Source organism: Lepidochelys kempii, chromosome 11 (genome assembly GCF_965140285.1).
Source record: "Lepidochelys kempii isolate rLepKem1 chromosome 11, rLepKem1.hap1, whole genome shotgun sequence".
Taxonomy (NCBI): domain Eukaryota; kingdom Metazoa; phylum Chordata; order Testudines; family Cheloniidae; genus Lepidochelys; species Lepidochelys kempii.
The window spans coordinates 1,455,030-1,475,391 of NC_136390.1; the positions used below are offsets into that span (position 1 = coordinate 1,455,030).

Consider the following 20,362-nt stretch of genomic DNA (forward strand, 5'->3'; position numbering starts at 1 on the left):
CTGTGTGTTTGGTCTAACAGACCACAAGATCCTGGAGGCAAGTGTCTCTCTCTCTCTCATACTCGGTTCTGTATCGTGATCCAGTAATGATTCCTCTTTGATCCTCATTGCAGGAAGCACCTTCATGTTACTGTGACATTCCAAGAGTTAGTTTTGAATGGAAAGAAGGGGAAGTGGCCATGTTTGGTGTAGGTACATGGCTACAGAGCGCAGAATGCACCCATTCCATTCCAATACGACTCCTAACATGCTGTGCTTCTCTGTGCTCACGTTGCGATCCATAATTGTGGCGGGTGAGTCTCTGAAGAATAAAAGCTAATGTTTCGTACCAGCTTTCATCCACAAGTGGAATTACTGAGGACGCTCAGTCTCCCATGATGCTCCAGACTGTCACATACTGGTTTTGTGGAGTGTGTGCATATATGTATAAACTCTTACAGGTGCTGCACTGACCTGTTTCTTGCTCTGCAAGAAATACAAAGCATGAAGCTACCAGGCTGCCATTCTGTGTTTAAGCTGGAGGCCAGACTCAGACAAGAGCCATTACATGTTCAGCTGTGGCACATCGCACTAGGAGTCCCCTTGGTGCCAGAACACGGCTCTTCCCTTGCAGGAGCTAAGGAAATTTGATACAACAGACTACACTGAAATCCAGGTTGTGACCTAACTGGGTAAATCAGGAAGGTGATTTGCCCTCTGCTGGCAGCAGCAGGAGGGCAGCAGAGTGAACAGGGAGGGGACAGAACAGCCCATGGACTGGTTTTAGATGAAGCCTGTGGGGAAGAAAGCAACTCAGAGAGAAGCAGTTCTGTCCAGCAAAAGTCAGGACAACAGGAGGGAGGATGTGCATCAGGCTATCGCACTGAAAGTCAAGGACATGGGATCAGTCTTAACGCTGATTTTCTTGGCTCCCTTTCTGCTTCGTGTTACATAACTATTCCAGCACTGGTTTCTGTTTGCCGTGTGAGAAGGTGATGGCTTTAGATCTGCTCTTTTTTGAAGGAAAAGTCTTCCCCTCTCCCACCTCTGTAAGACTGTTATAAAGGGCAGCCAGAATTCTGTTAACTAAAGGATTTAACAAGCCTAATGCAAATAGGCATTTTGGAGAATTGGGGGGTATTTTTAAACATTTAAACTCTTCCCTGCAGTATTGGAAAAACAGCATCAGGCTAGTGCTCAAGAAACTGGCCAGCCTACTTTCACCGCCCAAGCTGAATGAAGTGCACAGAGTAAACAAACAGCAACGAGAATGAAGAGATTAATACAACTGAAAAAACGTTTACAGCCTAGATAATCTTATCAGGGCTGCATATGAGAGCTCCCTTTAAGTCACCAATCTTACACACGCGCGCATGCACACACAGACGGGCCCCCTCTCACACAGAACTGTTTCCTAAAGTCTATTCATTTAATAAATTTAGCTGAAGGAGGGGCTCAAACTATATGGCAACCAATCACACTTGTTTGAATATTCTTCCTTGCTGCTACTCTGAGGCCTGGTGTACACCTAAAACTTAGATCAGCCTTGCTCAGGGGTGTGAATTTTTCACACCTGTGAGAGACATAGCTAAGCCAACCTTGGCCCTGGTACAGACACCTCTATCCCAGAGGAATTCTTCCAGAGACCTAGCCATCGCTTCTCAAGGCTGTGGATTTATTGCAGCAATGGAGACATCGCTTCTGTCACTGCAGCAAGTGTCTATGCTACAGTGGCGTAGCTGCAGTGACTATTGTGTAGACATAGCCTGAGTCTGATGTTGACAGAGTCCCCATAATACATTGGCCACAATGTGCAAGATGATCCCGGTTACCTACTAGCTGGAAGCCAGATGTTGGTTTGTACAACAAATGCAGTAACCTAGCCACAGTTCATACGAGGTGATTGTGGCTCAGCCTGGGATAAACACATCGGTTTTGACTGTTATGTTATTGGCAATGTACACTCGTGTCTGGAATCTGCCTCTCGCCCTCTGCATTGTGTTTAGAAAGAACCATTAGGAAAAGGCAATATAAGACAGAAAATATCATAATGCCACTATATAAATCCATGGTACGCCTACACCTTGAACACTGCATGAAGTTCTGGTCACCCCCCACCCCCCCCTCAAAAAAAAGAGGTATTATAATTGAAAGGAGGATAGAGGAGAGAAACAAAAAACAATTAGGGACATGGACCAGCTTCTGTATGAGTAGAGATTAAAATGACTGGGGCTGTTCAGCTTGGAAAAGAGATGACTAAGGGGGGATAAAATCGAGATCTATAAAATCATGACTGATGTGGAGAAAGCAAAGAGGAAAGTGTTATTTACTTCTTCACATAACACAAGAACCAAGGGTCACCCAATGAAATTAACCAGCAGTAGGTTTAACACAAACATAAGGACGTATTTCTGCACACAGCGCACAGTCAACCTGTGGAACTCATTGCCAGAGGATGTTGTGAAGGTCAGAACTATAACTGGGTTCAAAAAAGAATTGGATAACTTCCTGGAGGCTAGGTCCAGCAATGGCTATTAGCCAAGATGGTCAGGGTGACAACCCCATGCTCTAGGTGTCCCTAAACCTTTGACTGCCAGAAGCTGGGACTGGACGAGACTGGATGGATCACTCGATAATTGCCCTGTTCTGTTCATTCTCCCTAAGCATCTGGCACTGGGCACTGTTGGAAGGCAGGCTACTGGGCTAGCTGGACCATTGGTCTCACCCAGGATGGCTGTTCCTATGGAAAGGACAGCACTGCAGACTGTTTGACACAGATCCCTGGAAGCTGAAGAACTCTGTTCAGAAAAAGGGAGGATTAACATAGTGACGATGATTCAGAGAACCTGGGCTCTGAGGAGTTTCCCACCTGAACTGGCAGAGGAGACCTAGAGTCAGAATAATCCTCATGTTCAGCAGAAACACACTGTGCCACCCTAGTCACTGTCCTTTTGACATGCGTATCCGAGTGGGCTGGGCCTCGCCAGGCCCCATCAAACTGAACTGCTGTCAGCAACTTCTAACGGACTGAGGCAGCTGTACTAATCCCCAGACAGACACTCTGACTGCACCAGCCACTGTTGCCTCCTTTTTGCACATGCTCCAACCCGCCACGGAGTCTGCCGAAGCCGGTTTGTAGATTTGAGCGCGCTCCAGGAAAGGGAGGCAGTAGCAGCAGAACAAGGCCCTGAAGGAAGGGAAGGGGCCTGCAGCTCCCATCACCCAGTCAGGGAACACCAGCATTCGCCACAACCCAGCAGTGGTAACCTCATCCCATGATTCCCCAGCTACAGCAATATGCATCACCTACCAGAGAAGTCAAAGAGGAACCTGGGCTTCCACCTCTCCAGTAAGAGAATTCCAAGCAGAGAGATGCTGAGGAGAAAGAGAGGTCGCAGAGAAGTGGAGGAAAACAACCTGGGAAACCAGACAGAGCGGTCATTAGCTAGTGCACTGGGAAGAATGTTGTGAGCGCCTGTGACTAAGATGAATCCATAACTGCTGCTTTGTGGGCAGACAGACTCCCCCCTCTATGCCAGAGTTGCTTCCCGTGCTGTAAAGTAAGGACAGCTGCACAAGTACAAATCCTCACAGCACTACACACTGTAAATGCAAATTGTTCTAACTGACTCTTTAGGAGATGCATTGGGAAGACTAGCTCAGTTTTGAAAAGAGCTGTGGTGACAGATGATACATCGGTTTCTAAACCATCCTCAGATTGCATCAGATGGCAACACAAAACTGATCCCAAACACTAGTTCTTTTGCTGGTCCTCTCCCGCACTGATCCAAGCACGGACCACGTGCAGCCCTACCACTCAGCTGATGTAAATGGATTGGATCCCAGGCTCTCCCGTCTCCCTCACTGACATTCTGGCCTGTACCCAACAGCCCCACAGATCCATGCTCACCCCCAGCTAGAGGGGCTGTCTTCTCCAAGGCAGAAATCAACACTTCATCAATTCAACAGCAAAAGGTGCTCATGAAACAGGTGCCACCCCTCAACTCCAGCCCCATTCTTCTTGGTTTCTCACCCCTCAGCAGCAAGCAAAGAAAGGTTAACATCTCCTTCCAGACTCCCTCCAGAGCTCGTCAACCCCATCCTTGGGCCAGCCACAGGCTGAAGAGGGAGAAATACACTCCTTGCCATCTATGCTTTCAGGCTGAAAGTGCTCTCAGCCCAGGGAACACGGAATCACTTATCAAGACACTAACCTCAAACAGTGAAGTGCACTAGAAACACTGACAACCAGGAGGTGCACGCATCTCACTGTGCAGAGGTGGCTAACTTGAGTCTCCGGAGCCACATGCGGCTCTTCAGAAGTTGCCAACTTTCCAATGTGCCAGGGGGTGCTCACTGCTCAACCCCCAGCTCTGCCACAGGCCCTGCCCCCACTCCACCCCTTCCTGCCCCCTCCCCAGCGCCTGCCATGCCCTCGCTCTGCCCCCTCCAAGGCTCCAGGAGGGAGGGGGAGGTGCTGCCGGTGGGTGGGAGGCGCTGGAAGCGGGGGAGGGGGGAAGCTGTGGTTCTTTGGCAATGTACATTGGTAAATTCTGGCTCCTTCTCAGGCTCAGGTTGGCCACCCCTAGTGCAGAGCAACAGAGAGCTGAACTCCAGGGTAAACCAAAGAATCAGAAGTTAGAGAGCTCAGGAGAGAGATTAGGTCTTATCAAGGGCCAGGCAAAACAACCTCCCTTTCCCTTCAGTGGGGTCAAGACAGAACTGTTCCCATCTCTTCCCTCCGGGTGATGATTCTACAGCTAGAAACATACCAGCTCAGAAAGTTTTTCCTACTGTTCACCTTAAATGTCTCTTTTCTGAATTTCAGCTCATAATCTCCAACTATAGCCCCTGTGGGACTGTACTCAGGCCTTCCCCCACCTGTGGCACTTAAACCATTCTGTGTCCCATGTACTTGTGTCCCACACCCCATTTAATCCATTGTAATTGTCGCTTAGCCAAACTAGACACATTTAGCTCCTTTAATCTTCCCTCATACATCCGTCTCCCAAACACACCAGCCTCGCAGCACAGCTCCAGCTTCAAAGCTCTGCTTTGGGTTTACCCTCTATATTCAGCACATTAGTTCATAGTCATTTAAGGCGATGAATATTATGCAAGTTTTTAGCAAGTTCTAGCACTTTCAGCCTGGGTAATTTTAAGAAAGAGGGAACAGTAATAGAAGATGATTTAAATGAGTGATTGGTCAAGTACCTTTTTTCTTCCCATAATTTTAGATTCAATTGTTCATTGTTTCAGCATCTAAAACAAGTAAGATTTTCTGACCAATTTTGCCCTTTTCTGTTTGGAAGACCACAGACTGAACATTTTGCCAAAAAACCTGACTCATTGTTTACATGAGTAAACAGGATGTTTTTCATTCCAGTCCACAACTTGGTTCTGCCACTCATCCTCCAATACTGTTAATGCTGCTGTTGTGTGCGTGCGTGTGTGTGTGTGGGGGAACAACACGCAGGCACCACAGGGCAGGGTGAAAGGAATGTGCCAGAACAGAAATACAGAGCAGCTACAGGCTTAGCAAGAGATCAAGGTCCGCAAACACTGAGATCAATTAGTGGAGGGACCAAGGTGGTATGTAGAGCCTTCCAGCCCAGAACATTACTAGGGTTACTAACCTACTGTGACCCTGGGATGAAGTGCTCTAATATAGCAAGGACAAAGAATTTAACTAGAAACATGCCTGGGCGAGGCTCCAATTAGCGGCAGCTGCCAGCAGGAGCACGCACTTTTTCACCATAGGCAAATCCTGTAGAACCTCTTGGCACGTCCCTGGCAGCAGGGAGAGGCCTGTCTGCGCTTGTCAAAGGAAAGCAGCAAGGTTACTCCAGGCTAAACACAAGCCATGCAGTTCTGTGTTAGGTACTGTGGCTGACCTCATCTTGACTACAGAAGTGCAGCCCATAGACCAAGGGAGCATTAGACAGAAAGAACATCTGCGCAGAGGCCTCCTCTTTGGACAAGATGGCGTACTATATGCTGAGACCCCTTCTACTCATGGTTCGCACCCCCATACTCAGGGCAGATGCAAAGGACTGTTTTAAGCAAGTGAGATGCCAGCTGGCAAGATGTTAGTGTAACTCCTGGATGGGCACATTTTGGATGTTCCCACAGTGAAGTGTATTTGCCGATTCATCCTCCCTCCCTCCCTCCCTGCCTCACTATACTGTTGATTTTTTTTACAGACTCCCACATCAGGTACATTCCCCCTGGGAGTATACAGTGCCATTTTTTAGTTAACCCCAAGAGAAGTGCAATCACATCAGCTATTAAACACATGCAATAGGGACAGAAAAGTCTTGTACTTTGGTCTTTTAAAAATATTTTGGAGAATTTTAATTACTAGAAAGGTACTAGAAAGGTAGTGCAAGCTCTCAACACCCCACAGTGCCAGCACCTCTCCAGTGTGACCCACAGACACCATTAATTCTGGAGTCCTCATGACAGCTCTACTAATGCACCTGCAGCATCCTCCATTAATGCTGCACTGGATCATTCTAGATGCTGCTAACGTTGCTAGACATGGCAATGGTTTTGCGGTATGGCAGCAACTCAATTTCATTTCCCTTTACACTGCTTGCATTATCTTGTTAACATCGGCATGCAACTGCCCACAATGGTTTTCTAGCATTGCACTTTACCCACTGTTCTCACACACTTTCTGCTCTGAGACAGTCATGAGATTTGCCCTGATTTAGCCTGCAGGATGCTTTGGGGATAGCGGGTCATTCTATGCTTTGTTTTAGTCTCCCCTCAAGCCTCTCTCACATTAGACCATCCAGGTTCTCGGAAAATGTCCCAAAACGTGTTTAGAAATGATTTCTGAAATGAGGTTCTATGGAACATCACTTGAAGTTCCATTTGCACTTAAATACAGGCTTCAAAACAGGAATTTTAGATTTCTATAAAGACGATGAAGCGAATACACCCTGGCAATTGATGCATGAGAGAATTATAGAACTGGGCACTGAACAACTCACACCCAGTTTTATACTGGCCATTAAGCCAAAGGAAACTGGTTCACTGGCCTCAAGCTGGGCACATGCGAACTCTGCCCAGCTCACATAGACAACTTGCCAGGAGTTCCAGGGATCCCCTAAATTTAAATAAAATTGATCAGCCCTCTGAGACTACCAGTGACATCACAAGATGCCTTATCTTGAGCTGTGCAGCCTGGCTGCAGTTTTGGATCTGCACCTTAGAGAAGAGGGCAACAGCAGGGCACAGTGCAGAACTCCACAGACCACATTTCTTCCTGTCCTACAACAGGGCTGCACTTGTCCCTGCCCAGAAGCGATATTGCATTCAGTCCCCTAGGGAGAGGGTGAAAAACACTTGTCTCACCCAGACCTAAAGCAACGCCAGGTTTTTCTGAACAAGTAGCACTGATCAAGCTCTGGAGAGAATGCCAACTCTCCCACCACAGCAGCATCACCATGAGATGGCATGTGTGTGGAAGGGACAAGGCACCTACATTGGGGCAGAGAGCCCCACACTTCACAAATGGACAAGATTTGTAATGCATCTCCCCAGAGAAACAGTCTGAACGCAGCATCGGGTTTCCTGGGTGGTTCCTGCTGCTTTCCCCACAGGCCTCACGCCCCCTCTTCCCCCACACCCCCCCCGCCGCTCACCACAGGGCCCCCCCCGGGCCTCACGCCCCCCCCCGCCGCTCACCACAGGGCCCCCCCCAGGGCCTCACGCCCCCCCCCCGCCGCTCACCCCCCCCCGCCGCTCACCACAGGGCCCCCCCCAGGGCCTCACGCCCCCCCCCGCCGCTCACCACAGGGCCCCCCCTCAGGGCCTCACGCCCCCCCCCCGCCGCTCACCACGGGGCCCCCCCCGGGGCCTCACGCCCCCCCCCGCGGCCTCACGCCCCCCCCCGCCGCTCACCACAGGGCCCCCCCCGGGGCCTCACGCCGCCCCCCGCCGCTCACCACAGGGCCCCCCCCCGGGGCCTCACGCCGCCCCCCGCCGCTCACCACAGGGCCCCCCCCGGGGCCTCACGCCGCCCCCCCGCCGCTCACCACAGGGCCCCCCCCGGGGCCTCACGCCCCCCCCGCCGCTCACGACAGGGCCTCCCCCCGGGCCTCACGCCCCCCCCCGCCGCTCACCACAGGGCCCCCCCCGGGCCTCACGCCCCCCCCCCGCCGCTCACCACAGGGCCTCCCCCCGGGCCTCACGCCCCCCCCGCCGCTCACCACAGGGCCCCCCCCGGGCCTCACGCCCCCCCCGGGCCTCACGCCCCCCCCCCCGCCGCTCACCACAGGGCCCCCCCCGGGGCCTCACGCCCCCCCCCCCGCCGCTCACCACAGGGCCCCCCCCGGGGCCTCACGCCCCCCCCCCCGCCGCTCACCACAGGGCCCCCCCCGGGGCCTCACGCCCCCCCCCGCCGCTCACCACAGGGCCCCCCCCCGCCGCTCACCACAGGGCCCCCCCCCGCCGCTCACCACAGGGCCCCCCCCCGCCGCTCACCACAGGGCCCCCCCCCGCCGCTCACCACAGGGCCCCCCCCCGCCGCTCACCACAGGGCCCCCCCGGGGCCTCACGCCCCCCCCCGCCGCTCACCACAGGGCCCCCCCCCGCCGCTCACCACAGGGCCCCCCCGAGCCCGCCGGCCGTCACCAGGCTGTGCAGCGGCCTCTCCCAGACCAGGAGCCGCTGCGCCGCCGCCAGCGCCGCCTCCCAGCCCCGCAGCCGCTGCCTCAGCGCCGCCGCCAGCCGCTCCATGGCCTCCGCGTCCGCCTCGGGCCCGGCCGCCTCCTCCGCCCGGCCGCCGCCCGCCATGGCTCCTCGGCTCGCGCGCCCAGCAGCGGGGGAGGGGCGCGGGTCAGCCGCCGCCGGAAGGAGCCGCGCGCGCTGAGGCCGGCTGGGGCGCGCAGGCGCCACGTGACAGGGGCCGGAGGCGGGCGCTCCCTCCGCACGTGACCCCGGCCGCAGGCCTTGCGCACGCGCCGGCGGACAGCTCGACGTCACCTGTCCGGGCCCGGCAGGCCCCCGTCACGTCACGTGTTACTGCAGAAGGGGGTAGCCCTCTTCACGTGACACTGCTGACCCCACTGCGCGTGCTCCGGTGCAGCTCTTTCCTCCCCCCCTCCCTCATCGGAGGAGTCGCGCGATGGCGGGCGCACCCTTTTCCAACGGCGCATGCGTGCTCCTTGCGGCTGGGCGGGGCGCGGAGCAGCCGCTCTTGTCTCGGGGGGCGGGGCGCTGGTGTCTTTCCCAAGCCCCGCCCCCTTGCATGAGCTTAGCATGAGCGGGTCGGGGGGGGAGCCGGCCGCCCAGCTGGGCACCGCGTTCTGCTGTGGGGCCCAGGCTGGGCTGGGGGGGGCTGCCAGGGCCCCGGGGGGGCGGGGCTGCCAGGGGCCTCGGGGGGGGGCTGCCAGGGGCCCGGGGGGGCGGGTCTGCCAGGGGTCTGCCAGGGGCCCCGGGGGGGCTGTCAGGGGCCCCGGGGGGGGCTGTCAGGGCCCCGGGGGGCAGGGCTGCCAGGGGGCTGCCAGGGGGCTGCCAGGGGCCCGGGGGGGCGGGTCTGCCAGGGGCCCCGGGGGGGCTGCAGCCTGGAGATCCCACCAGCAGGGATGTCAGGAGCCAGCTGGCTGGGCCCAGTCTCTCTGGCAGGGCCATCCCTCCTCCTCCCTCCAAGGTCACCTCCAAACGAGGGCCCGGCTGGCCAGTGCCTCTGGCATGTCTGCTCCCAGGGGGTGCCCCAGGCGGAGCGGGTCCCTCACTCACTCCTTCCCCGGGCAGGGCGGTGAACCGCCGGGCCACCACCACCACCACTCTGGCGGCTGTTTCTGGCGTGCCCCAATCCCCCCCACTGCAATCTCACCAGACCGGGGCGGGGGGGTTTGACAAAATGTCATCTCGCTGCGGCAGGCCGGGATGTCCTTGTGACAAAGCTCACAGTGGGTGAGTTTGTGCCCAAAAGAGGCAGCTTGCGGGGCAGGGAAATGCGAGTCCCTGCTGGTTACTGGGCAGGCCTCTCAGCCACTGGGCTGACGCCTGCCCCGGGCCCAGAATGTGGCATTTAATCCCTTTGTCACTTCCTGCACGTGCCAAGGTGACCGTTTCTCGTCATGTTTCTACCTACAAGCAAGAATGACCGAGTGGTTCGTCTCTAAGGTGCCACACGTCCTCCTTTTCTTTTTGCGGATACAGACCAGCACAGCTGCTCCTCTGAAACCTGTCATTAATCAAGAAAGTTTCAGTTCCTAACAGCCAGAAATTTTCTGCTGTGAATGGATCCACTGACTTTCCCTCTGAAAGATTCAGTGTGGCTAGCTCTGAGAAGGTCTCAGATGGAGTGAGCTGTAGCTCACCAAAGCTCATGCTCAAATAAATTGGTTAGTCTCTAAGATGCCACAAGTCCTCCTGTTCTTTCTGCGGATACAGACTAACACGGCTGCTCCTCTGAACCTGGGGTCAGATTTGTCCTGGCAGTTAAGGGGGGGATCCTAATCTCAAATCCTCCAGCTGCTTGTTAGCTGCCAGGAGGTAATAATGTTCCATCCTTCACCCATGTGTCCTGCCCTCCAGAGGAGCAGGAAGCATTTCACACCCACGGATCAGTCTGCGCAAGTCCCCTGAGTGGTGCGCTGCTGTCCCCAGCTTGCCGAAAGGGGAAACTGAGGCCCGGAGGGGGAAGTGACTCACCCAGGGTCACAGCCCTCCTCCCCCCGCAGCTGGAGGTGCGAACAAGAAGCCGGGAGGCCTGGCTCCGAGCCCAGGGCTTGACCGGGACCATCCTGCTTTTCACTCAGCTGCCCGGTGGGGTGGGGGCTCGGCGCTGTACCTGGCGGGTCTCCCGGCTGGCTCCGCCCCATCAGACTCACGGTCACGAGCACTCAGTGACCCATCCCCGCGGTATCCGGGCGCTGAGCAAAGGGGCCGCAGAAGAGCCCGGCTGGCGAATCGCCGCCGGCCGCTTCCGGGCGGGCTGCGCTCCGCGCTGGGCAGGGCTGGGCGCAGACCCGCCCCGGGAAGAGGAGGGGAGAGAGGCCGCTCCTAGCCCCGCTGCGTACGGAGCGGGCCCCCGAGATGGATCTGGACGGGCTCCTGCTGGACGAGGAGGGGGCCTTCTCCCTGAGCGGCTTCCAGGAGTTCACGGTGAGCCCCGGCCCGCGCCCCCCTCGTCCTCCGGCCCCTCCCTGCCCCGGCCCGCGCCCCCCCCCCAGGCCCCGCGCCCCCCCCCCCAGGCCCCGCGCCCCCCTCGTCCTCCGGCCCCTCCCTGCCCCGGCCCGCGCCCCCCCCCGGCTCCCCGGCCGCGCCCCCCCTCGCCCTCCGGCCCCTCCCTGCCCCGGCCCGCGCCCCCCCTCGCCCTCCGGCCCCTCCCTGCCCCGGCCCGCGCCCCCCCTCGCCCTCCGGCCCCTCCCTGCCCCGGCCCGCGCCCCCCCCCGGCTCCCCGGCCGCGCCCCCCCCGGCTCCCCGGCCGCGCCCCCCCTCGCCCTCCGGCCCCTCCCTGCCCCGGCCCGCGCCCCCCCCCCGGCTCCCCGGCCGCGCCCCCGCTCGCCCTCCGGCCCCTCCCTGCCCCGGCCCGCGCCCCCCTCGCCCTCCGGCCCCTCCCTGCCCCGGCCCGCGGCCCCCCCCCGGCCCCGCGCCCCCCCTCGCCCTCCGGCCCCTCCCTGCCCCGGCCCGCGCCCCCCTCGTCCTCCGGCCCCTCCCTGCCCCGGCCCGCGCCCCCCTCGTCCTCCGGCCCCTCCCTGCCCCGGCCCGCGCCCCCCCCCAGGCCCCGCGCCCCCCTCGTCCTCCGGCCCCTCCCTGCCCCGGCCCGCGCCCCCCCCCCCGGCCCCGCGCCCCCCTCGTCCTCCGGCCCCTCCCTGCCCCGGCCCGCGCCCCCCCCCCAGGCCCCGCGCCCCCCCCCCAGGCCCCGCGCCCCCCCCCCAGGCCCCGCGCCCCCCTCGTCCTCCGGCCCCTCCCTGCCCCGGCCCGCGCCCCCCCCCGGCTCCCCGGCCGCGCCCCCCCTCGCCCTCTGGCCCCTCCCTGCCCCGGCCCGCGCCCCCCTCGTCCTCCGGCCCCTCCCTGCCCCGGCCCGCGCCCCCCTCGCCCTCCGGCCCCTCCCTGCCCCGGCCCGCGCCCCCCTCGCCCTCCGGCCCCTCCCTGCCCCGGCCCGCGCCCCCCTCGCCCTCCAGCCCCTCCCTGCCCAGGCCCGCGCCCCCCCGCCCGGCTCCCCGCTCGCCCCCGGCTCCCGGCCCGCGCCCCCCCCCCGGCTCCCGGCCCGCCCCCGGCTCCCCGCTCGCCCCCTCCCTGCCCAGGCCCCCGCCCCCCCCCGGCTCCCCGCCCCCCCCCCGGCTCTGCGCCCCCCCGCCTCCCCCCCGCCTGCCCCGGCCCCCCCCCGCCGTCTGCAGCCCCCGGCAGCCCCGTCATGTCCGAGCCTGGCCTCCAGCTTGAACAGAGCGGCCGCCTGGTGGCGTCACGCTTTGAATTTCCTGCCCCAGGAGCCCGGGTAGTCGGGGCCCTCCCCCTCCCCTGGCAAGGGGTCCCACGGGCTGACTGGGCCTTGTGTGAAAGCGCTTCCTTGGCTTTGTTTTCAAGCCGCTTGGGGGGCCCCTGGTTCTTGTGTTGTGTGAGGGGGTAAATAACCCCTCCCGGTTCACTCTCTCACCAGTCACCCTCGTGTAGACCTCTCTCAGATCCCCTCGGGGTGGCCCGGGACCCAACCCCGGGCTGCAGGGATCCCTGAACCTCCAATTGCCTGGGCGGCAGGGGATGGATCACTCGATAATTGCCCTGCGTGGGCGCTGGCCACTGTCCGAGACAGGGCCCGGGGCTGGAGGGACCCTTGGTCAGACCCGGCGTGGATGTTCCCATGTTCTTAGTCCTAAAATGAACGGTCCCAGTCTCTCGCGTCTCTCGCGTCTCTCCTCCTATGGAAGCTGTTCCATCCCCGGATCGCTTTTGTTGCCCTCGGCCTCTTCGCACCTTCTGCAGTTTGAATGCATCTTTTTGAGATGGGGCAGTATTCAAGCTGTGGGCGTGTCATGGATTTCTATAGTGACATGAGATTTTCTGGTTTCTGCCCTATCCCTTTCTGCCCATGTCACCCCCCCCCCCATCAGTCCAGGCGCCCGTATGGCACCAGTCACCGTGGTACCTAATTGCTCGGCAGGAGCACACAGGTCCCTCTAACCCTGAGCCTGCAGTTGGATCCACCTGCCTGCATCCAGTTGCAGGAGTGAGGACCCAGCTCATCTTTCTGGGACCAGGGCTGGGTGGTTTGTTCTCATCCTTCCCATCCCGTCTTCAGTTTCTGCCAGGGCACCAGCAGCTGAGCGAGAGGGTGCGGAAGCGCTTGTATTATGGCTGGGACAAAGACTGTAGCCTGGATAATCTCTCCAGCCCGGTGGCAGGTGAGTCCTGCCTGCGTCTGCGAGGACGTGTGCTGAGCCAGGGACTGGAACTAGCTCACGGGCTGGATAAACTCGGCCACCTGCCAAGGCTACGTCTACCCTTGAGCCGGTGCAGCCCTTCAGCGCGGATGGGAGGGGGTCTCCCAGCGCTGTGCTTAACCCACCTCCCCGCGAGGCGGCAGCGAGGTCGGCGGGCGAATTCTTCTGCTGCGCCCGGGGGTAGGTCGGCGTAGGAACGACCTCCAGAGGGGTGGGTTGGTCACAGCCCTGAGCGACGGAGCTGGGTTGACCTCCCTTTTTGCTGCCGGGGAAAGGCTCTGGCCCCCTTTCCCTGGTGCCGCTGTGCGTTGCCCCCCATGCATGCGTACAGGGGTGTTTCTGCAGGAGCGGTGCCCAGCATGTCTCCCTTCTCATTATGATTTATTAGCTGTGTTACGGTAGAGCCTGGAGGCTAAGGCCCACTGTGCTGGGTCTCTGCCCTATCGCTTACTTCTGTGCTCATGCCCCCTGGAATTGCCTCAGTGACCCAGCGGGGGTGGCGTGGCACAAGGGACCCACCAAATTGTGTTTGATAACCAGGGTGTAAATTTCAGAGCTGTTTGGGCCATTCCCCACTGGGTTCTACCATTGCGCCTGGGGAGCCCGTGTCTGTTTGTCCTTCTGCCAGCATCTCTGTAAGCACCTGACTACTGAGCGGGGTAACAGATGCTGAACTTGGTGATTGATTTCTGGCTGCCCAGCATGAGACGCCCTCCCGGGGGCTGGTGTCCGAGGGCGGGTGCTCAGCACTGCCTGGCAGGTGTCTCAAGCCAGGCACCAAAAATCACTCTTGAAATCAAGGAAGGGAGTGCAGCCATTCCCCGCTGAGCTTCCTGCCGCTGGGCGGACGGGTGTTGCTCCCGGCTGGGCGCTGGCATTGGTTGTGCACTGGGAGGGAATAGATGGGGGTTGGGCGAGGGGGAAGGGTAGTAGGGCTGGGGGGCGGGGGGATTATTGCTGGTGTTAATCCCTGTGCCGCTCTGCCTCTGTCCTAGACATCGCCGTCGAGTTGCTCCAGAAAGCCGCTCCCAGCCCCATCCGCAGGCTGCAGAAGAAATACGTTTGCCACGTGTCTCGGTAAGACGCGACCCCTCCTAGCCCGTTGTCTGCAGCCGGAGGCTCCAGTGGAGCAGGCGGGGGCCTCTGGTCTGGCTCGACGCTTCGGAGTGGCTACCAGCTGCCTGGATGGGGAGCCTCTTGCCACAGAGCATCCCCACAAACCTGTGGAGTCGTGCTGGATTTCAATGGCCCAGCACTGACCTTCTCTGGGCCTTTTCCCTTGTCTGCTCCTGTGATGCCCTCCTGGGCCGAGGGCTGGGGTCTGACCCAGGTCACTTTCTGACGGAGGTGCACAGCCGGTCCCTGAGCTATCTGGCAGTGTACGCTGTGCCTGTCTGTCTGGTCTGTATTTCAGCCTGGGGCAGCTCAGCCAGGGCCGCTCCCCGGGGCCCGGTGCTCTCAGGTTCCTGTAGTGCCAACAGTGAGCAATGAGGCTTCGGGGTTTTACACCTTGGCAGGGCAGGGAGCCAGTTCTGTCCAGGCCCGTTCCTGTCTGTGCGAGGGATCGAAGGATTTCCTGTCGCAGGCGGAACTACCCTGCCTGGGCCTGGCTGGGGGCGAGTGGGCCCAGAGCCTTGCGGTCGGGCCGCTCTCCCCACTAGAGAAAGCCATGACCCTCGTGAACGCCATAACGCTCGGGGCAGCTCCGCAGGCACAAGCTGGGCCTGTTAGCTCCCAACCAGCGCTCTGCCTGCGGAGCCGGACGCAGCTTCGCCAGCAGGAGGATCCGAGCCCCGTGGCATGGTCTGCTGGGGGCAGTTAGGGGTGTGCCCACATGCACACAGACCCGCTGGCCTTGTTCTACCCAGCAGTAGGCAGTGGTGTGCCCTGCCCGTTACGTGGTGGGGATGGGAGCAGCCGGGCTGCCTCAGCGGTGGTGGGACGCTGTGCGTGCCGGGCCGCAGAGGGACCCTAAGTCCTGCTCTTCCCCGTGGTCACAGGGAAGCCTGCATCTCGCCCTGCTCCATGATGCTGGCTCTGGTTTACATCGAGAGACTCCGGCACCGGAACCCCGAGTACCTACAGCAGATCTCCTCCTCGGACCTCTTCCTGATCTCCATGGTGAGTGGGGCCCGGGGTGGGCTGGGGCTGAGGCTGGGGTGGGCTCTTCCCCGGGGGCTGGGCTGACGGGCGCTGTGCTCCTGGCTTTCAGATGGTTGCCAGCAAGTACCTGTATGACGAAGGAGAGGAGGAGGAGGTGTTCAATGACGAATGGGGCGCAGCCGGCAAGGTGGGGGTGCAGACTGTTAACGCGCTGGAGATGAACTTCCTGAGGGCCATTGTAAGTGGTGCTGATATAATCACTGTAGCGCCTGTATCCCGACCCCACTGGGGGGGGCCCTCTATGCTGGGGCTGCACAGACATTTCCCCCCTCACACCCCCCGAGAGGGATCGGGGCCCCGTTGTGCAGGGCGCTGCACAGACCCAGAGTGAGAGACCGTCCCTGCCCGTGGCGCTGTTGACTAGACCAAGCCGGACACGCTTGCTCGGCGTCTGTCTGTCTGGGTGAGAGGCGCTGGGCAGAGGAGAAATGGTGCCTCGGGGCGCTGGGGTAGCTCGTAGTGGCTGAGAGCGACCCGGCTAACTAGCAGAGGGCTCTCCCGGGTCTGCTTGGGGCTCTGCCGGGGTGGGAGCTGCACAAGCTCCAGGCTGGGCCTGGCGCTCAGATGGTCTGTTAGGCTTCCAGGAGGCGTCTGGCCTGGGCAGCTGTGCCGGGCCTGCTGAGGTGCGGCACTCGCTGGGGCGCTGGGGTGAAATCAGAGGCTGCGTGGAGAGGGATGAGCTGACGGAGGGGGAGAGGGCTTCCTGCCTGGGAGCTGCCAGCCCCGTTCCCAGGGTGCAGCGGGACTGCTTCCCTGGTGCTCCCTGTCCCAAGAGCCATGGGCTTGTCCTGCCTCTGGCCCACAAAGATAAGAGGTGGAGGAATGTGTCTGCTGTGGGCCCCACCCTGCTGTGGGTCGCTCCATCCCCAGTCAGCCTGGGCTGGGAACAGCCTGCTCCCTGCGCGCACGCTATACCCCCTAGTTCTGCTGCCCCGATTGTTGCCTGACCACCCCCCACCCCCACCCCCGGCCAGGAACCCCCTGAGGCTGTTGTCCGTGCAGTGTGCACAGCTGGCTGGCAGGGGGCGCTCCCCACCTGCCCGAGAGTGCTGGTTCAAGCATCTCAAAGAGCATCCTGGGCAGCAGGGGGTGCTAACCTGAGGCTGGTTGGGGGGTCGGGGGCTGGCGTGGAGAAGGGGAGATTTGCCTGGGGCGCAGACTGGCAGCGATCCCACACCACGAGGGGGCCAGGGGAGTGGGCAGGCTGAGAAGCACCCCCGCCAGGCCAGGAAATGGGCCAAATGGACCTGGAATTCATCCTCAGATGGCCGCGCAGCCCCTCTTAACCCTGCTCAGTCCATGCTGGGGGCTGGGGAGGCGCCTGGCCTGCTTAGGCTGTTACTGCCACCTTCCCGCCTGACCATTCATTCCCTTCCTGCAGGACTGGAGCCTCTACACTGACCCCAAGGAGCTGTTTGAAGTGCTGAGCTGGCTGGAAGGATGGTAGGTTTTTGGGGCATGGGGTTGGGGAGGGGGGTGTTCATGGCAGGGGTCTGGCTCTGAGGCAGATATGGCATTTCTGCCCTGCCATACCCGGATCCGCTGGGGTACATGTCGGCCAGCCCATGCCCTGGGCTCCTCGGTCCCCCCTTGCTGCATTCTGCGAACCCCTCCCACCGGCCGAAGCCGCCCCAGGAGCAGGCTGTCGGCTTGCCCAGGGAGCTCTAGGCTGGGCTGGGGTGAGGCCCGCGCTAATCACAGCTTGTCTGAGGTGGCCTGGATCACCCGGCAGCGGAATCCCTTTGGTGTGGGGGGGGTCTGTGTCCTCTTCCCCTGGTGGGGCTTTGAGGGGAGTCAACATGCCAGGCCCCAGGGCAGAGACGGGGAAGGCAGCTCCTCCTTGGCCTGAGCTTGCCCTGAGCAGAGCTGCACATGGTACCAGTACAGTTCAGCCGCCAGGGACCTGGGGCTCGTGAGCGGCACCCACGGGCAGAGGCTCTGCCAAGAGGTCGCCACCCATTCCCTGATGGCAGCTGCAGGCCCAGCCCAGGGCAGGGGAGGGTCTGTGCCCAGAGCACACATCTAACTGTGTTCCTTCCCCTCAGCGTGGCAAAGAGACAGGGCACCCAGCGTGGCTGGTTCACCTACACGGACCTGTGTGCCCTGCTGGAGCAGTCCCTCTGGCAGCATGCTCTGGGCCAGTTCTACCAGCAGGTGGTGAAGGTAAGAGCTGGCCAGGCCCCGAGGGCAGAGGTAGCCTTCCCATAAGGGGGCACCATGGGAGGGGGAGAACCAGGAGGCCATGGGCCGGAGCCAGGAGCTGGCTATGGGGGATGTCCGTGAGTGCGCTGCCTCCTGCTGGAGGGGATGGGAGCTGCTTTCCAGCAGACAGGTTTTGAGCGGAACATTTTCCATGGAAAATTCCAATTTTTGTTTTTGAGAAACCAAACTCCTGAAAACAGAAGTGTTTTACTTGGAACTGCTGCTGCAAAGCCTCCTGGGAGATGTAGCTCAGTGGCCTCTTCTGCTTCCAGGACTTCATTTCCCATGATTCATCACAGCCAGCGACTCCCATGATGCCCCACAGGCTCCACTCGTGGTGGTGCCTCATGGGAAATGTAGTCCGGGAGGGGCAACCGATGGAGGGTATTTCACACAAGGCAGTGCAGCAGCATTTCTGGGAGGAGATACGAGGCGTTCTGCCATAGTATTTTGGTTTATGAATTTTTGACAAAAAGGAGAAGCGGTTCCTGGGCAAACTTCGGCGAAAGTGACGATTGGTCCCTCTTCGTCGGCCCTCCCCCCGGCTCTGGACCAGGGCTGAGCCGGTTGTGCGTTGCTGCCTCTGGCAGCAGAGAGTCAGAGGTCAGCATGGGTCACTCCTGCTGGCTGGCGGGTGGCGAGCTGTCCTTCCCCACCCCCCACCAGCCGCTGGTCAGAGCCTGGCGCAGAGGGCTGCAGCGGAGAGCCCTGGTTCCAGCCCTGACGTCATCTGCATGGCGTTAACCAGCATCTGGTGTGGCCATGGCGGTTTTGCTCTGCCGAGGGGTACTGAACTCACGATGGGGGGCACTGGGGAAACTGTCTGTGTGGCTCCCCCCGGGCACGGGCGGGCATAAGGGGCACTGGGTGACCAGTCTCTCTCCCCACAGCTGGCCTGCTTGCTGGGCGTGATGTACTTGACCGGCATTGCTGCAGTCTTCGCCTCCGTCACCGTGGTGCACCAGGTCGTGTATATGAGGAGCGCCGGCCCCGCTGCCCTCCGGCCTCTGCTGTTCCCCGTGGATGGTGGGCGCCCGCTGGGCTCTGGGGCACCCCTCGCCCCCTGTGTCACTCAGCTGCGGGATCCTGCCCTGGCGCTCCCTGGCCCCCCTTCCCCCTCCTGCTCCGATAGCAGCTCCCTTTGCCCGGCGGAGAACGAGACGGTGGAGGAGCAGCGCCGCCCTGGTGGCGGGGTAACGGCAACGGCACTGTACCTGTGGGGCACTGTGCTGACGGCGCTGTCCTACACAGAGGCCCCAGGCTCTGCTCTGCAGACTGGTCCCCGGCAAGAGCCCCCTCTCGGCCCAAACTGCCTGAAACTCCACAGAGGGTGCAGCACCTGTGAGAGATCCAACCGCACGAGCCCCAGCAGCCCCTTCGCCCCGCTCGCCCCCTTTGGACTCGGCCTGGGCCCCGCTCGCCCGGCGCTCCGCTGCAGTGGCTGCTTGGCCAGCCCCAGCTGGGGCTGGCATCCGTCTGCAGCCCCCAGCCCCCAGGACTGGCCCGGCCCCCTGGGGCTGAAGCAGTGCTCCTTGGAGGCAGCCATGAATTTGGGCAGAATCAAGACATTCATCTTCCCCAGCTAGGGCTGCGCAGTGACCCCCCATGTCCCAGGTCAGCCCCTAGAGAGCCCCTGGCCTGTGGGGCTGGGAGAGCCAGGCCCGCGCATTAGTTCCAAGCCAGCATTTGTACCCCGTGGGTTGGGCTTCTCTTCACCAGACCCTTCAGGCTTTACTGGGGGAGGGCAGCTGTGGGGAGGGTCTGGCTGATGCAGGGTGGGGTGTGTGTGTGTGTGCGTGCGCCTGGGTCTGGCATGGGGGCATGGCGGCTGTGGGGGGCAGCAAGTCTGCTGGGGGATTAGGGTGCCCCAAAGCAGGGGTGCCAGTCACCTGCACCCCACTGGTGCCTCCCTGTGAAGCTGGGATCTCAGCCCCCAGCTGCATTGGGCAGCGTGGAGCGTGGGGGGAGCAGGGGTGACACATGAGGCTCTGGGCCCTTGGGCTGCACAATGGAGGGTCCGGAGGAGCAACCCTGAGCAGACTGAGGGGGCAGGGGCACTCTCTGAAGGGGCTGTAAGCTCCCGAGGGGAGTCAGGGGTGTGAGTGACGGGGCCTGACTGCTCGGAGTGGATCTGCTGGGTGTGGTGAGAAGGGGCTGGTTCTGCTGCCCATCCTCACCTGCCATGCCAGCTCTCGTCCCGCCCAGCACCAGCTCTTTTTATGTGGGATTTTAAACTTGCTTTTCACTCTTTTGTAGATGAAAATCTCTTCCAATAAAGGTAGCTCTGGCCGTGCACCCGTCTCGGCCTTTCTCCCACCGCCTCTTGTCCCAGTGGGTCCCAGGCCTGGGACACTTCCCCCACCACTGAAATGCAGCCCCCTCTGAGCAGGGCACGGCAGCTGGTTCATAGCCCCCCAGCAATGCAGTATGGTGTGGGAGGAGGAGCCTGGTAAAGTGGGAGGGGAGGAATTGCCTCAGCTGGACTGGGTCTGGGCCTAACATCTCTGCCATGCAGCAAGGCAGAAACAGTCTTCTGCTCCATGCCCCGGCCCCCTGGAGGCTGCCCGAGACCTGGAACATGATTGCTCCTTATCTCCATGGCCTGGATGACAGAT

At 60.8% G+C, this 20,362-nt stretch overlaps 2 protein-coding genes across 8 annotated transcripts in view; one reads left to right on the forward strand and one right to left on the reverse strand.

The window, feature by feature from the left end:
* The window catches only part of RETREG2 (reticulophagy regulator family member 2), a 25,142-nt gene extending 14,365 nt beyond the window's left edge, over positions 1-10,777 (reverse strand). For 2 of the 7 annotated variants that reach the window (XM_073304858.2, XM_073304859.2), the window contains exons 1-2: positions 10,651-10,777; positions 3,290-3,396 (exon numbers count right to left, since the gene is read on the reverse strand). In XM_073304858.2, the coding sequence (XP_073160959.1) occupies positions 3,290-3,396; positions 10,651-10,741 (198 nt within the window). In that variant the 5' untranslated portion in view covers positions 10,742-10,777. Of the gene's footprint in view, positions 1-3,289; positions 3,397-7,631; positions 7,642-7,934; positions 7,946-8,522; positions 8,533-8,590; positions 8,822-10,650 lie in introns of those variants that run through there. The other 5 variants (XM_073304856.2, XM_073304862.2, XM_078854753.1 and 2 more) reach the window with 5 other exon arrangements.
* Positions 10,630-20,040, forward strand: CNPPD1 (cyclin Pas1/PHO80 domain containing 1). Its single transcript, XM_073304863.2, has 8 exons — positions 10,630-11,103; positions 13,241-13,343; positions 14,378-14,459; positions 15,383-15,503; positions 15,595-15,723; positions 16,927-16,988; positions 17,591-17,708; positions 18,638-20,040. The coding sequence occupies exons 1-8, from the start codon at positions 11,035-11,037 to the stop codon at positions 19,331-19,333; spliced, it is 1,380 nt and encodes a 459-aa protein (XP_073160964.2). The 5' UTR covers positions 10,630-11,034; the 3' UTR covers positions 19,334-20,040.
* The last annotated feature ends 322 nt before the right edge of the window (positions 20,041-20,362 follow it).

Bases quoted from the DNA above. Each gene is read 5' to 3' on its own strand.
- CNPPD1 (XM_073304863.2), top strand. From the start codon at position 11,035: ATGGATCTGGACGGGCTCCTGCTGGACGAGGAGGGGGCCTTCTCCCTG. The intron at 11,104-13,240 runs GTGAGCCCCGGC...TCCCGTCTTCAG, and splicing joins GCGGCTTCCAGGAGTTCACG to TTTCTGCCAGGGCACCAGCA. The intron at 13,344-14,377 runs GTGAGTCCTGCC...CCTCTGTCCTAG, and splicing joins TCTCTCCAGCCCGGTGGCAG to ACATCGCCGTCGAGTTGCTC.